The 14,952-nt window shown below is 40.5% G+C and overlaps 1 protein-coding gene across 1 annotated transcript in view; it reads left to right on the forward strand.

Annotated features, from left to right (window-relative positions):
* Nucleotides 1-5,282: 5,282 nt before the first annotated feature.
* SAMD14 (sterile alpha motif domain containing 14) overlaps nt 5,283-14,952 on the forward strand; it is a 34,655-nt gene continuing 24,985 nt past the window's right edge. The window contains exons 1-3 of the mRNA XM_058179485.1: nt 5,283-5,516; nt 5,708-5,843; nt 11,845-11,896. Of these exons, the coding sequence (XP_058035468.1) occupies nt 11,857-11,896 (40 nt within the window). The 5' untranslated portion in view covers nt 5,283-5,516; nt 5,708-5,843; nt 11,845-11,856. The remainder of the gene's footprint in view (nt 5,517-5,707; nt 5,844-11,844; nt 11,897-14,952) is intronic.

Below are 14,952 nucleotides of genomic sequence, written 5' to 3' on the forward strand. Positions count from 1 at the left end.
TGCTTTCTCTCTTTTTATTCCTATTTTATAAATTCAAGCAAGTTAGCTGAATAAAATTTCTGGAGCTGTCCATTCAGCACCAAGTTCTTTACCTCTTCTGAACAAATCCTGCTGTCATCTCAAAATAACCCAATTTTTATTCCTGTGAGCCAATTCTTATAACATGGATTTGGAAAGATGAGTTAAACACCTGGCTGGAGAGATTTATATCACTATTTCTTTCATTTGAGGTGGGAAAGGGAGAAAATTATTCCAAGAGAGGATAAACTGAAGGAGTAATTTTTCTATAGACAATCTAATCTAAAGGACTATCATATGCAGTTTTATTTCTGACTTGCTTAGATTCAATTGTTTAGAGATGCTGAACAGAGGTTGAACCTAATTTAAATGCAAAACAAAACAAGAGCAATTTTGTTCATGTCAAACAAGTGTTACTTTACTGAGAATTTGAAGTACATTTGTACATAAATTTATTTATTCCACACATTTATTCCATGCATTAGGAGATAGGATAGGATGCATTAGGATAAAAATAAGAATATTTTTATTCACAAAAATGTGTAACCACAGCTAATTCTTTAGCTGATGTTGGCCTTTATATACACTGTTTATCCACTACCCCTAATGAAGGACGTTAGCTCATCTAGCCAAAGGAAAGGTTTTCACTAAACTGGATTTGAGAGAAGCTAACTACAGAGTCCAAATTAAGAAAAGAGATGAGTTGAAAACCGCATTCAGTTGCCCTTTGGGTTGTTTCCAGTTTAAGGTGCTCCCATTTGGATTACAAGGCGCACCAGCTGTGTTTATAAAACTGATAAATGAGGTGCTGCCTTTATAAGGGGTTTTTTATTATCTAGATGATATTCTTATTTACACTGAAACCATGGAGGAACATGTAAAGTTAGTGCAATCAGTCCTGAAAAAACTCAGTGCTGCTGAACTGTATGCCAAATTGTCAAAGTGCGAATTTTACCAGACTAAAATTGACTATTTGGGTTACTGCATATCGCATGAGGGTATAGAAATGGACCTGGAGAAGGTTCAGGCAATCATGGAGTGGGCACCCTCATACACCAGAAAGCAGGTGCAAAGCTTTCTAGGTTTTGCAAAATTTTATCAACAATTCATCCCCATCTTTGCTAAAATTGCATTACCCATTACCAATCTCCTAAAGACAAATGGAGAAGCTAAGCCAAGGCCTAGCTGCCCCCTTGAGTAGACCATGGAGTGCCAAGCAGCCTTTGAGAAGCTGAAATGGTTTTTTGCAGCCAAACCCATCCTTAAACTTCCCAACATGAATGCCTCCTTCATAGTCCAGGCTAACACCAGTGACGTGGCTATGGCAGCGGTAATACTACTAGCCAACACTGCTGGAACTTTACAATCCTGTACCTACATTACCTGGAAATTAACTGAAACCAAAAGGAGATGGGCAATATGGGAGAAGGAAGCATTTGCTGTCCGATGGGCCTTGCTAACTTGGAGGCATTTCCTCAAAGGAGCAAAACACCCCTTTGAAGTGTGGACAGATCATTAAAACCTAGAGGTCTTAAAAACACCCTGGAAATTTTCACCCAAGCAAGTCCATTGGGTGCAACACTGTAACGTTTTAATTTCTCCTTGTGTTATCTTCTTGGGGGAAAGAACTTTATGTTGTGACCCAGGCCCAAGTAGGTAGTAGAAAACTCAGTCAGTGAAAAAACAAACTTTATTTGAACAGCTGAGAATTACTTCATTCCCAGCATAGTTCAACTAAATTAAAGCAAATTCCTTCCATCACAAATTCCTCAATCCTATCACAAACCTTGGTCCAATTAGGCAAACTGCCAAAGGCCTTTCTTGGCAAACGTTCAAAAGTCACCGATACAAAAAATAAATGCAAGAAGACGAAGCTACCAACATTATTTTCCGGCAAACCTCAAACACTGTTGCTGGTCTCTTTTAAGGCTTACGGGAGGGACCAATTATCTCTTGGCCCTACTCCTAAGTCATCCTCTTTGCTTGAGCTGCTCTTGCCTTCTGGCAGCTTTTCTCATGTGTGCATTAGGAACAGGCTCCTCTTGTTCCTCTGCCCCACAACTATCAGGCTCTGGAGGCTCTGGAGGCTCTGGAGTCTGCACCCCATTCCCTGATGGCCCTGGCCCCACCTCAGCCTCTGACATAGAGCCTTCATCCAGGCCTTCATCAGCCCTCCAAGACTGGCCCATGTTCTTCCTCAGCCTCATCACTGTCCAATTCCGTTGCCAACTCCGCAGGCTGCTAGCAGATCACAACATTTTATGGTGGAGTGGTTCTTGTCCCACTCAAATGATTGCACCATTTGTGATGGCCTAGTATGGGTGGGCACTAAGTTATACATCCCTGCCAGTGTTAGGGGGACTGTATTACAACAGGCCCATGATTTAAAAGCTTCTGGACACTTCGGGTTTGTGAAAACATTACACTTAGTTAAACAGCAGTTCTAATGTCCCTCCTTGAAAAAGGACATAGTTGTTCTACGTCGCTAGTTGTCCTGTGTGTGCATCTGCAAAGAGGCCTCCTGGAAAGATAGCTGGACTTCTCCAGAATGTTGCTGGCGCCAGTGGTCCATGGAAGGAAATATCCATGGACTTCATCATCACCCAAGAATGGAGGAAATATAGTCATCTTCGTGATCACGGACTTGTTTTCCAAGCAGGTGCATTTTGTACCCTGCTCCAAGATTCCCTCCACAAAAACGCTAGTTAAACTGTTTATTCAACATGCATATAGGTTACATGGTGCTCCCAAATGCATCATTTCAGTTGGGAGGGTACAATTCACCTCTCACTTCTGGAGGGAGTTCCTGAAGTTGTTAGGCTCCGCCCAAGGCCTAAGCTGCTCCCACCACCCTCAAACTAACGGGGCTTGTGAATGCGCTAACTTGAGGTAGAACAATACCTCAGCAAGATAACTGGGCTGACTTACTGTCTTTTGTAGGGGTTGTTTATAATAACTCCATCCATAGTAGCACTGGCTTCACCACATTCAAAGTGGCTTCTGGTCAGGATTTCATACCCATTCCAGAACTGTTGCAGGAGAAGCCCCAAACCCCTTCCCTAGTGGAATGGATTGAACAGCTTCAGTTTATCTAGCCCATCACCCATAAGGCATTAGACGAGGCTCATTGAGCCCATAAGAAACAGGCTGACAAGAAAAGAGCTATGCCAAAAGACTACCAAGTTGGGGATAGGGTTTTCTTGTCCACTAAGTATTTACAGACCACCCAGAAGTTAAAGAAACTGGGACCCTATTGTAAGGATTGTGAATCTGGTCACAGTACAGTTAGAGCTACCAAAAAACCTTAGAAGGATCCACCCTGTGCTTCATGTTAGCTTGCTGAAACCTGAAATGTGCCTCCTCTTCAACCAAACTAACCTGCCCCTCCCGTTCCCCTCCTCATCAAAGGAGAGCAGCATTTCGAGGTCAAAGAGATCCTGGATTCCAGGAAACATAGGGGGAAAGTACAGTATTTGGTGGCATGGAAACATTTTCCTCCCTCTCAATCTGAATGGGTGAATGCTTGAGATGTCAGAGCCCCAAAACTCTTACAACCATTTCAAACTAAATAGCCTGACAAGCCTTAATGTTATTAATGTATTTTGATTGTTTCTATCTTGTCTATTTTGGGCTAATGCTCTACTGCAGGAGGTCCGAATGTCAGCCTCTTTGACACTTGCTTGCTATCAGCTGCCATAGTAACGGGGAGGTGGGGAAGTTTGGCATTTGGGTGGGGAAGTGAGCTGGAGTGAAGACTGCCTGTGTGAACAAAAAGGGAAGGATGCTCTCATGATCTACTGTGCAGCTGGATGGAGTTGTTTATACGATGTCAAGGTCAACTGTCCTGGAATATTAGATGGACGAAAACACCTGAAGATGTGCCCCACATGACATCTATGGAATGGGGATTGGACATTCAGCCTAGGTCCTTGGGGGGAGGGATTTGGGGAAACTTTCAATATGTAACTTTCAACCTTTTGGTCAGATCTTGCTTTTCTTTTGTTGCTATCATTTCAGACTCAGTAAAAGTACCTCTTCTCTACAAACATGGAGTTGGGGGTTTCTTTTTTGGATTCTGAACAGAGGCATACCTGACAAAAAGTATATAATCACTGTGATGGTCCAGAGTTGCGAAGGTAATATTACCTAACTTAGTTCTCTCCAGAACTAATTTTGAAATTTCCAGAATTCCTAATAGTCTTGATGAATAGGCTGCCTGGGAATTTTGGAGCATATAGTTCTCATAATTCTGGAAGTACCAAGTTGGAGAAGGCCATTGTAGAGATTGGGCCATGGATTTATTATGGGGTTACTTTCCAAAAGTAGTGCATATCAAGTGGATATCAACTATAATAGGGATAAGAAACTATGACACTACAGATGTCCTTGAATTTCCAATAACACTGGCCATACAAAGGTGAGGAATTTTGGGAGGTATAGTTTAGCAACAGATAGAGAGACTCGAGTTCCCAGTGCACATTTTGGAAATTCTAAGTGATAATAGCCTCAGGACATCACTAAATAGCAGCTCTGGATCATTCATTAGATGTGAGTTGTGAAAAATATTCGGCAAAATATTAGGAGATAAAGCATATTTAAAACATTTATCCTTTCCTTATAATTTGAACAACAGAATTGGAAACCAGAGAGTCTATTTCATTCATACATACAGAATAATAGAGTTGGATGGTCAGGAAACCCCCTGTTCAGGAAACCTGCTGCCCCATAGCTATACCATTTCAGACAAATACACTGGGCATTTGTCCTCTACCTACGACTACTGGGCATTTAACAGTATCTGAACATGGGAACTCGCTCTAAATGATGAGTTTATGCATAGATTCTATGATATTCAAAACCTGAAGACCATTCACAAGGGAAGGTCGTCACATGATGATGTAATCATCAGGTGACGAAAAGCCCTGGTGTAAACTAGCCTGACTCTCCAGCTCATCTGTTTATGATATATAAAAACAGTGATGCTGAGATTCTGTGAAGAAGAAAATAAACCGGTATCAGTAGTTAAGCAAATCCTGCTTATCTGCAAAAATGTTGCCTGACAAATAATTCTGCAGAACTTGAAAGCTGGCAAAAATTTCCGTGCCACTTGTGTTTCTCTTAGTCAAGACTTTACCTTAGGGGAAGGGGACCTCTGGGATCCGTCAAGAATTGCAGATTTTGCAGCGTCCTTCTGCCACTTATCCCACCTCCTCTTCCCCGCCCCTTCCACATCCATACCAATCCGTTTGCTCATTACCCTTTCCGGCCGCCTGGAGGGATGCCTGATACCATCAGATCAGATCCAGGCCTCCTGGGAAGTAGGGAAGCCAGGCAGGCAGGCTGTCCTAGCCAAAAGCTTCAAGGATCTCAGAAAAGCAACACCACACTTGTGTCTTCTTCCTGCTTCAGCCTCCCGATTAAGCTGCTTCCAGCTTTCAATTAATCTCCGCCTCCAATACCCTGGGACCACCCACAGCCCCAGTTTGATTATTTTAGAGGTTAATTGATTTTATTTTATTGTTTTTCTTTTTTGGTTTGGGTTGTTCCCCCCCCTCCCCCTTTTTAAATCAGCACCGCAAAGCTGCAAGCTCCACCTCCACAGAGGAAAACAGCCCGGATCTGGATGTTTTCCTCCTCTCCTCTCTTGCTTTACTCTTCTTGTGCTTGATGGTTTTGCTTTTGGATGCAGACATTGCAGGAACAGGATAACAAGCAGAACTGGTGGGGGATTCAGAGAGATGATGGGGAGGAGAGAGACAGACTCGGAAACTGCAGTCATGAGATCCTTAGATCTCTAGGTTTTTGAAGATGTCTTGGTGCCTCAGGTAAGCTACACTTCTGTGTTTCCCACCCCTTCCCTCTTATGTTTATATGTTAGTGTCAGTGCTACAATAAATTTCAGACACTTTTGTAGCTGAGAAAAGGCCTGAGGATAAAGAAGAGAGAAGGAGCACAATATCACCAATGAATTACATTTGGGCCTTTAGCTTCAAAGGTGATGTTTCCTCCAGTCAACTATTCCAGTCATCCTCGTGTTTTGGTTTTCTTGTGTTGAAGCTGAGCTGTACCCTTGTGGTTATTTGTGGTCTTCTGTTAAAGATTTCGTCCCACCCCGTGTTTCTTTCTGATCCCACCTGAAAAGGAGAATTACAGAGATTCCTAGAAGTCTGATAGGAAAAGAGAAGGAAACTGATCTACTGGAGGAGATTACAAAGCAAATCAACAAATGGATAAAAATCAGGCTTCACTTCTTATTATGAAGTAAAGACAAGGTGGGGGACAGACCCGTACTTTGCTACATTTGAAAATCTCCACCCTTTGCAGAGTGGTGTGTTATGATTTGGCATTCTACCAGTCATTCTTACGATAAAGTCTCTTGTCAATTTTAGTAATCCAAGTTATATTTGTTATCTTGTGGAAAATAAACTTCTGTTGAAATGCAGACAATATTTTGAACACGAACGACTTATTTCTCTTTGACATAGTCTCAGTTTTCTTTCTCTGTTCAGCCTTAATGGACTGTCTTCAACTGCAGGGGATGACTGTATTATAGGGGGCTTAATCAGCAGGAAACCCACCAAAAGCTCAATAGAGTACTTTCCCACTCTTTAACAAGCTTGTTTAGTTTTGCATTGCTTACTAAATGAAACCCCCAGCTGTGCTCCCAAACCACAGGTTGGTGGGTGGAATTCCATCTCTTCTTATTATGAAGTAAAGACAAGGTGGGGGACAGACCCGTACTTTGCTACATTTGAAAATCTCCACCCTTTGCAGAGTGGTGTGTTATGATTTGGCATTCTACCAGTCATTCTTACGATAAAGTCTCTTGTCAATTTTAGTAATCCAAGTTATATTTGTTATCTTGTGGAAAATAAACTTCTGTTGAAATGCAGACAATATTTTGAACACGAACGACTTATTTCTCTTTGACATAGTCTCAGTTTTCTTTCTCTGTTCAGCCTTAATGGACTGTCTTCAACTGCAGGGGATGACTGTATTATAGGGGGCTTAATCAGCAGGAAACCCACCAAAAGCTCAATAGAGTACTTTCCCACTCTTTAACAAGCTTGTTTAGTTTTGCATTGCTTACTAAATGAAACCCCCAGCTGTGCTCCCAAACCACAGGTTGGTGGGTGGAATTCCATCTCTTCTTTATTATTCTATTGCCTTTCACAAATCCAGGTAGAGATTTTGAACATCCAGTTAGTTCTCTCCCCCCACCATCAACACCCCATCACCATGAATTGGGAAAAAGATGGTGCAGTGACTGCAGTGCTCCATGTGGATTGGGGTGGGGGAGAGAACCTGGTTTGGAAGTCCAGAGTGGCTTTTTGACATTTGCTTCTTCCTCTCAATCTGCTCTGCAAGGCTGTTGTGAACTCAGCAGTAGAAAGGCTCCACAGAAGCTGAGCTGTTTCTTGGACAGCATCTTAGGCTCTTTTGCAAAGAAGACAGGGACTAAGCTGATGGTTTTGATGCTGCTATGCATGAGGGAGGGAAGAGGGAGTGTAAAGCTATGACTTGTGTGTGCTGCTGGCCTATTTATGTCTTTTCTGGCAAGCTTTCTAAAGGAGGGGTTTGTCCTACATTTCCTTTTTACCAAATTTTCTTCCTTTTTCTGAACTTCCTCTCTTTATTTTGCTACAAATGCCCCCAAAACATTCCCTTCTCTGTTTGTCTTTTCTTCTTGCTTCTCTTCCTAGTGATGCCAAATACCTGGGAGTTTTGAAAGCAATGAAGGCAGGAGATTATCAGAAAAGGCCGGGGGGGTGGGGGGGAAGAGACATCACCTGGCTATCGTGTTTCCAACTCATGCTGAAATGGACTTGGTGGTGGTGGACACATTTGGTAGCAAGAGTGTTTGGACAAAGCCCCAGTTGTGTAGGAGATGACAACAGACCATTTCCAGAAACAGGGGACTATCCCATGCGCATATACAGTTCTTTATTGGGATCTCCGCTTGTCCGAATTACAACTTAACAATGTTCTACAGTTCTACAGTTCTAAATGTTCTACACCATTTCTCTCTCTCTCTCTCTCTCTCTCTCTCTCTCTCTCTCTCTCTCTCTCTCATACACATGAACACATACTAGCAGCTGCAGTAAACATAAATATGAGTATACAATGGAGCAAGTACTTATAAGAGAGCATCTCTTACTCCATTTTGAGACAATCACTGAGATCCAAAAGTGATTTCTCTTTGAAAGGATGCTCTTGGGAATACCAGGTAGATTTCAATCTTTTTCTTTCCTGGCTCTGACAAAGCTAGTAAAGCTTTATGACAATATCCCCATTTCCTCTGTTTGTCTGCTTTCCATCGTCTTCCCACCTCCGGCCCATTCTTTCCTGCCCATGAGATTTCATCTTGTTTCTTCAACAGGCAGGCCTAAGCAGTGGCTGACAGGCAGCCCAGACATGGGGGATCCCCCCCTCCTCTATATTCATTTGATCTCCAGCTTTCCCATCAGGCTAAGGAAACGCACAACGCTTTTGTGTCAGAGAGAGGGGTGGGGTTAGATATGGAAAATTGGCCAGCAGGGTAGCTTGGCTGATCTTAACTGTTCTTTGATGGAGTGGAGAGGCCTATTAAGCCACAGTGTCATGCAAGGACTTAATGCACGTACAGTACAGAATGAATTTCCCCCACCCCCGTACAAGAAAGGAATCAATGAGAGTTTCACAGCTTTAAGATTGGTATGTTCCGTCTTCTTTATTAATACATTCCAGTTCTATCTGCCTTCCTTTGTCCTCCAATCCCCAGTCCACACAGAAGCAGCATATGGGGTGGGGGCTTGGTGGGAAGGTGGGGGATGGGTGAGAAATGAAGGGATGACTTATTTAGATGTCTAAATCAAGGCATTTGATTTGATTAGAATGGCTGGAGAGCTTTTTGATTTTTGTATGGTTTAATTCTAACAAACATACAAACACTTGGCTGGTTTCCCTTTGACTTTTTATCTCTCATTGCTGTTGCTTTTACCCTATGCAAATCACTAAGCTGATTTAGTAAGAGTTCCTCATTGTTATTTACATTTCATGTTTTCAGTACGCTGGTACTGCACAAAGATTTCAATGAAACCTATACTCGGGAATTATTTCCTATTATTTTTTAAGTTTTGGTTCAGTGCTAAAGTTTTCAGGAAACTTAAAAAAAACTTTTAATGTCAATCTTTTCTCAGTCACTAAGGTTTTTTTTTAGTATTGTACAGTAATGCCACTTCATTATAAATAAGGAATTTTTTTACAATGGAAATGTAGACTAGAAATATTGTAAAATAAGTAACTCTAGCCTGTTCAAACTTCAATAAAGCATATAATAGAGACTCTCTCTCATTCCCCCCTTTCTTACACAGACACAGACACACACACACACACACAGACACAGACACACACACACACACACTGTACATACATATTAAACCTTTAAAACTGAACATAAAGAATTCCTAAGTATTTACATACAAGAAAATTCAGTAGAAAATCATACTACTAGACAGGTACCACTTGGGCAGTTGGAAATTAGAAATAGGATAACAGAGTTGGAGGGGACCTTGGAGGTCTTCTAGTCCAACCCGCTGCCTAGGCAGGAAACCCTACACCACTTAAGACAAATGGTTATCCAACATCTTCTTTAAAACTTCCAGTGTTGGATCATTCACAACTTCTGGAGGAAACTTGTTCCACTGATTAATTGTTCTGTCAGGAAATTTCTCCTTAATTTTAAGTTGCTTCTTTCCTTGATTAGTTTCCACCTATTGCTTCTTGTCCTACCTCAGGTGCTTTGGAGAATAGCTTGATGGTAAATTGATGGTAAATTTCAGCAGGTATGCATAAAAAAAGTGTATTTAAGGTCACATACATCATTTAAACCAGGGGTCTCCAACCTTGGCATCTTTAAGCCTGGAGGACTTCAATTCCCAGAATCCCCCAGCCAGCAAAGCTGGCTGTGGAATTCTGGGAGTTGAAGTCCTCCAGGCTTAAAGTTGCCAAGATTGGAGACCCCTGATTTAAACTATAGGCTACCCACTCTTACTGTATTTGAAGCTTTCTTTTGTTTAATAGTTTAAATAAAAAAATACCCTAAAAATAGAGAACAGCCCGTTGCAAGTGCCTATCAATAATCAGCCTCTAGGCTGAAGCTTCCTATTGGGCAAACTATTGATTATTTGTTACATTTATGTCCTTCGGTATCCTCTTTTCGGGGACATGTAAGGCCACCATTCATCCCAGAGATGGAGTGTTTACAGCCTCAAGGTCAAATGCAGCCTTATATTTTGTTTTATAATTTCTGGCTAGAAATGGTGCCTTTATCCTCACGTATAAACCCCTTTGTAGGATTTATTTTATTTATTTATTGGAATTTGTCAAACAAAAACAAGAATAGGAGAATAAAAATATAATGACAGGGATCATAGGCACATTAGTGCACTTATGCACGCCCCCTCTACTGTCCACTTAAGTATGAAGTAAGGTCCACGGAAGTCAATTTGTGACTGAAACTGTGAAAATTTGTAGCTGAGACAACTGGATCAGGTAGGGCATTCCAGACTTCGACAACTCTATTGTCAGTCTGTCCATTGGAGCCACAAACAAGTGAAATGCATCTAATACCATCTTTATGCTATTTATTTATTTTATTTATTTATTTTGTCACAACATCATACAAAAAGATTATATAGTATATAACCATGTAAACATATATAGGAAGAAGAAAAGAAAAACAATAGGACAGGAACGGTAGGCACATTTGTGCGCTTATGCACGCCGCTTATGGTGCTTAGCAAACTTTTTATTTATTTATTTATTTATTTATTTATTAAATTTTTATACCGCCCTTCTCCCAAAGGACTCAGGGCGCCCTTCTCCCAAAGGACTCAGATAAAAAACACAAAAATGTACAATTAAAATGACAATTTAAAACCGAGCATATTAGAAAAAATGGCCAACATTTAAAAGTTTAAAATTTAAAATTATAAACCATATAATAATAAAACCCCAGTTAAAATTTAAAATATTAAAAAATATTAAAAATATTATGCCAGTCCCGCTTGAATAAATAAGTGTGTTTTCAGCTCACGGCGAAAGGTCCGAAGATCAGGCACTTGACGTAGTCCAGGAGGAAGTTCGTTCCACAGCGTAGGAGCTCCCACAGAGAAGGCCCTTCCCCTGGAGGCCGCCAGCCGACATTGTTTGGCAGACGGCACCCTGAGAAGACCCCCTCTGTGAGAGCGTACGGGTCGGTGGGAGGCATGCGGTAACAGCAGGCGGTCCCGTAAGTACCCGGGTCCTAAGCCATGGAGCGCTTTGAAGGTGGTGACCAAAATCTTAAAGCGCACCCGAAAGACCACAGGAAGCCAGTGCAAGCCGCGCAGGATTGGTGTTACATGGGAGCAACGAGTTGCTCCCACTATTACCCGCACAGCTGCATTCTGGACTAGCTGCAGCCTCCGGGTAGTTTTTTTTTTTAAAAAACGAACATTTTGACAACAAATTGTTTTATAATTGTATTTTATTTATTTTTCATCGTTAAGAAATACATTTCATTCACAGATGTAGGAGAAGTCATCATTAGCATGGTATTACATGCATTGGTCTATTATGACAGATAAGCAGAATTGCTGATAAGTCTCCAATTGCTCATTCTGTCAATATTTCAAGAATGTGTTAATAGAGATATATCTTTAAACAAAGCAGAGTTTCCTGAATTGGGGCAGAACTGCCCACTTTTCGCTCTCTTTCTCCATATTCTGGAATGCATTGAAAGACTCAATTATGGTTTTCATTTACTCCTTCTTTCTCTCTGTGTGTGTTGTGATCCCTTTACAGATTGACTTCATCATGTCTTCCTCCAAGCTCCAAGATGCAGATGAAATATTTGGTAAGTTCTGTATGCCTTCCCATCGTCATCCCATCTGTCGTCCATCCAGTGACTGTTTCCTTAGCAGAAATACATGAATCTACTGAGATCCTCGTTGCAGATAATATTTGGATATCAAGGCCAGAAGGGCAAAGGAAATGCATGAAGTTACACATAATTTCATATGGAGTCCATTCCTGACTTCCACTTCCAGATGGGCAGGAACACAATTTTTGGGCCAGGGGGGAACAAGAAGGAGCAAATGATATCTTCATACAAATGCAGAGGTTTGCATAATTGTTTCAGCTATCAGGGGGTAAGCGTGCCATGGTATCATTTGTACAATGATATCAGACAATGTGTGCTGTCCTTTTGGCACAGTTGCAGTTTGCTGAAGATGGTATGGTATGGTGGGGAAATATGCTCAGTGACATTTTCACCATATAGCCACTTCATACAGTCATATAAAATGTATTCCAAATTCAGACTGGCAATGCTTTTTCTTGCAACACAGGTTTATGAAGAAATACAAACAGGTCTAGGTAATCCCATTTATTGACCCCAACTGGGACCAGCAAGTGATAATTAAATGAAGTGATCACTAAGTGAAATCATGACTGTGCTTACAAGCTTAAGTTTGCTGTATGTACCCATGAAGGTTGTAAATGCAAGAATTGGTCATAAAGCTTCTTCTTTATCACCATTGTAAAACAAGGCAGTTGCTAAACAAAAATTTCCTGAATTTTGAACTGAACCTTTAAGGCAAAACACCACATTTTCTTTGAGGTGGAATAGCTATGCTACTTTCCTCACATATTGCCTAATAGTATTATACCTAGCCCAATGTTGTCCATTTTGATTGGCAGAGATTTAGTTTTGTGGGAACCTTGCCACAAGAGTTTCTGAAGATTGAATTCGGGCAAAATGGTGAAAAATCATGGGGCTGAATTTTTGTTAGAATTCCATGTCCTTGGTTCCCCCCCCCCCCGGCCATGTTGTTTGATATGGCTTAGCTATAATACATAGCACATAGTGTTCCTTCTTCCTATTTTTCTCACAACAGTATGAGATGGCTTGGACTGAGAGAAATTGACTGGCTCAAGCCAGCTAGCTTCCATGCCTATGGAAGATTAGAAATTATAGACTCCCAGTTCCTTGTTTATTATCTTAACCAATACAACAAAATGGCTCTAATTTTTTGCAGGCTAGAGTGGTATCTATAATGTAGCTCTAGATATAAGAGGTTTCTCTGCATGAATTCAGGTGACTAATACCATCCATAAGATCAAATACTGATATCTATTCTGACTCATTTTTAAAACATCCTGTGGCTTGGAACCAATATTTTAATTTTCCATTTCTTCCTAAACAGGAGTTCCTTAGCTACTTGGTTAGGAGTTCTACGAAGTGTAGACTCAACACATCTAGAGGCCACATGGTGAAAGCAGCTCTGCAATGATTTGTATCAAAAGTGTGGGAAATCTGATCCTGCTAACCCAGTATTTATCCAGAATTGGTTACTTTATTAAGCAATATTGGCAGTGGCCATCAAGGGTGGAGGAAATATGCAAGAGGGAAGCTTAACAAGATACTTCTCAGATTTGGAACTGGCTCTTCCATTACATTCCTCCTCCAATTAATTAGCAGGAGACCAGAGCTTCAAAATAACTATGTATTTCTACTACTGAGATTGGGTCACTCTAATATGATTTCTCTGTTCCAGAGCACGAATGCTTCCTGGCCCATGCATTCTCCCAATAACCTTTGGGTCAGTATTCTCATGAAGGAGCTCTGTTCCAGAATTATTGAACAAATGCGCACACTCAAAACTGTGCATAAACATTCATTAGACATTCTAGAGCTATACAGCTCTCGTGATATAGCCAATTATCTACATGCCCAACTTAGGACATAACTGGAAACAAAAGAAACCAACCAGTACATTTTGATATTGTTGGCATGACCTTCTGTACTGCCTGCTAGGCATTTTCCATTTCTACCCTTTTCAATTCAGCACGCTGGAGTTTGAGGGCAGAGGCAGAGAGATTGTATTGGATTTTGGAGGGCACCTTTTAGTCTGTGACCTTGCCTGGAATTATAGCATATAAAACATAGATATATAAGCCATTCAGAATTGGGCTTATGATGGGCAGCTATACAAATAAATAAATATATACAGTATTCTCTCCTGGATTGCAGGAAAGGGAACTTGAATATTTCCAAACAGGTATTTTAATTAAAATTTCATAAAATATATTAAAATGATTTTTTGGGAAACTCATAAAGCAATGTAAACATTTTGGAGGACTCAATTTAAATAGATATAACTGTTGGGGTTGGTAGAAGTAGATACAAAATATTTCTAATTAAAATAACTAATAGGTTTTGGGTGGATTTCGGATCATTGGTTTAAAGGTCCTCTAACTTGGAACTGCTATTTTGTAAATGCATCTTGATCAAAATTAATATAATTTGTGTTGAATTTAACAAGCTGTAAAACATTGTGATCTTGATTCAAAACTGCATTTGGTCACTATTATTCAATTAGTAGTCATCTCTGTGAGGCTTTGGCACCATGACTGAAAGACTTGATGCCAAGAATCAGAGATGTGATTGCAATATTGGATTAAACAGAGAACAGAAGACAATCATTTCCATTTTAAAAAAATAATCAGCTGCAATAATAGCATTAAGTCAACTCCAAGGGCCTTATTTAATTTCAAAGCTTCAATTATTTAATCTGTTTTCTGTTTGGAGACTGAATCATTAAGACTCACCCTGTGAATTTCTGGTAGAGGAATTATTTTAAGAATCTAAAACATAATTTATTCTGTTTAGATCTCTGTATTAGATATAATTAAGCATAAAATGGTTCACGCCGCGTTTTATTTCTTCAAAAAGTTCCTCCACCTCCATTTATATGTGTATTCATAGTTTTTCAGAGTTATAGGGATTGTGTTGAGCTTACATTTATTAAGGCTTGGATGGGCATTCAACTTGACAAATTACCACCTTTGACCACTGTCCTTGGATGGTATGATGGTAGGACTACAAATAGGCTGCCAATGTTAGTGTGC

The sequence above is a fragment of the Ahaetulla prasina genome, chromosome 4 (genome assembly GCF_028640845.1).
Source record: "Ahaetulla prasina isolate Xishuangbanna chromosome 4, ASM2864084v1, whole genome shotgun sequence".
Taxonomy (NCBI): domain Eukaryota; kingdom Metazoa; phylum Chordata; class Lepidosauria; order Squamata; family Colubridae; genus Ahaetulla; species Ahaetulla prasina.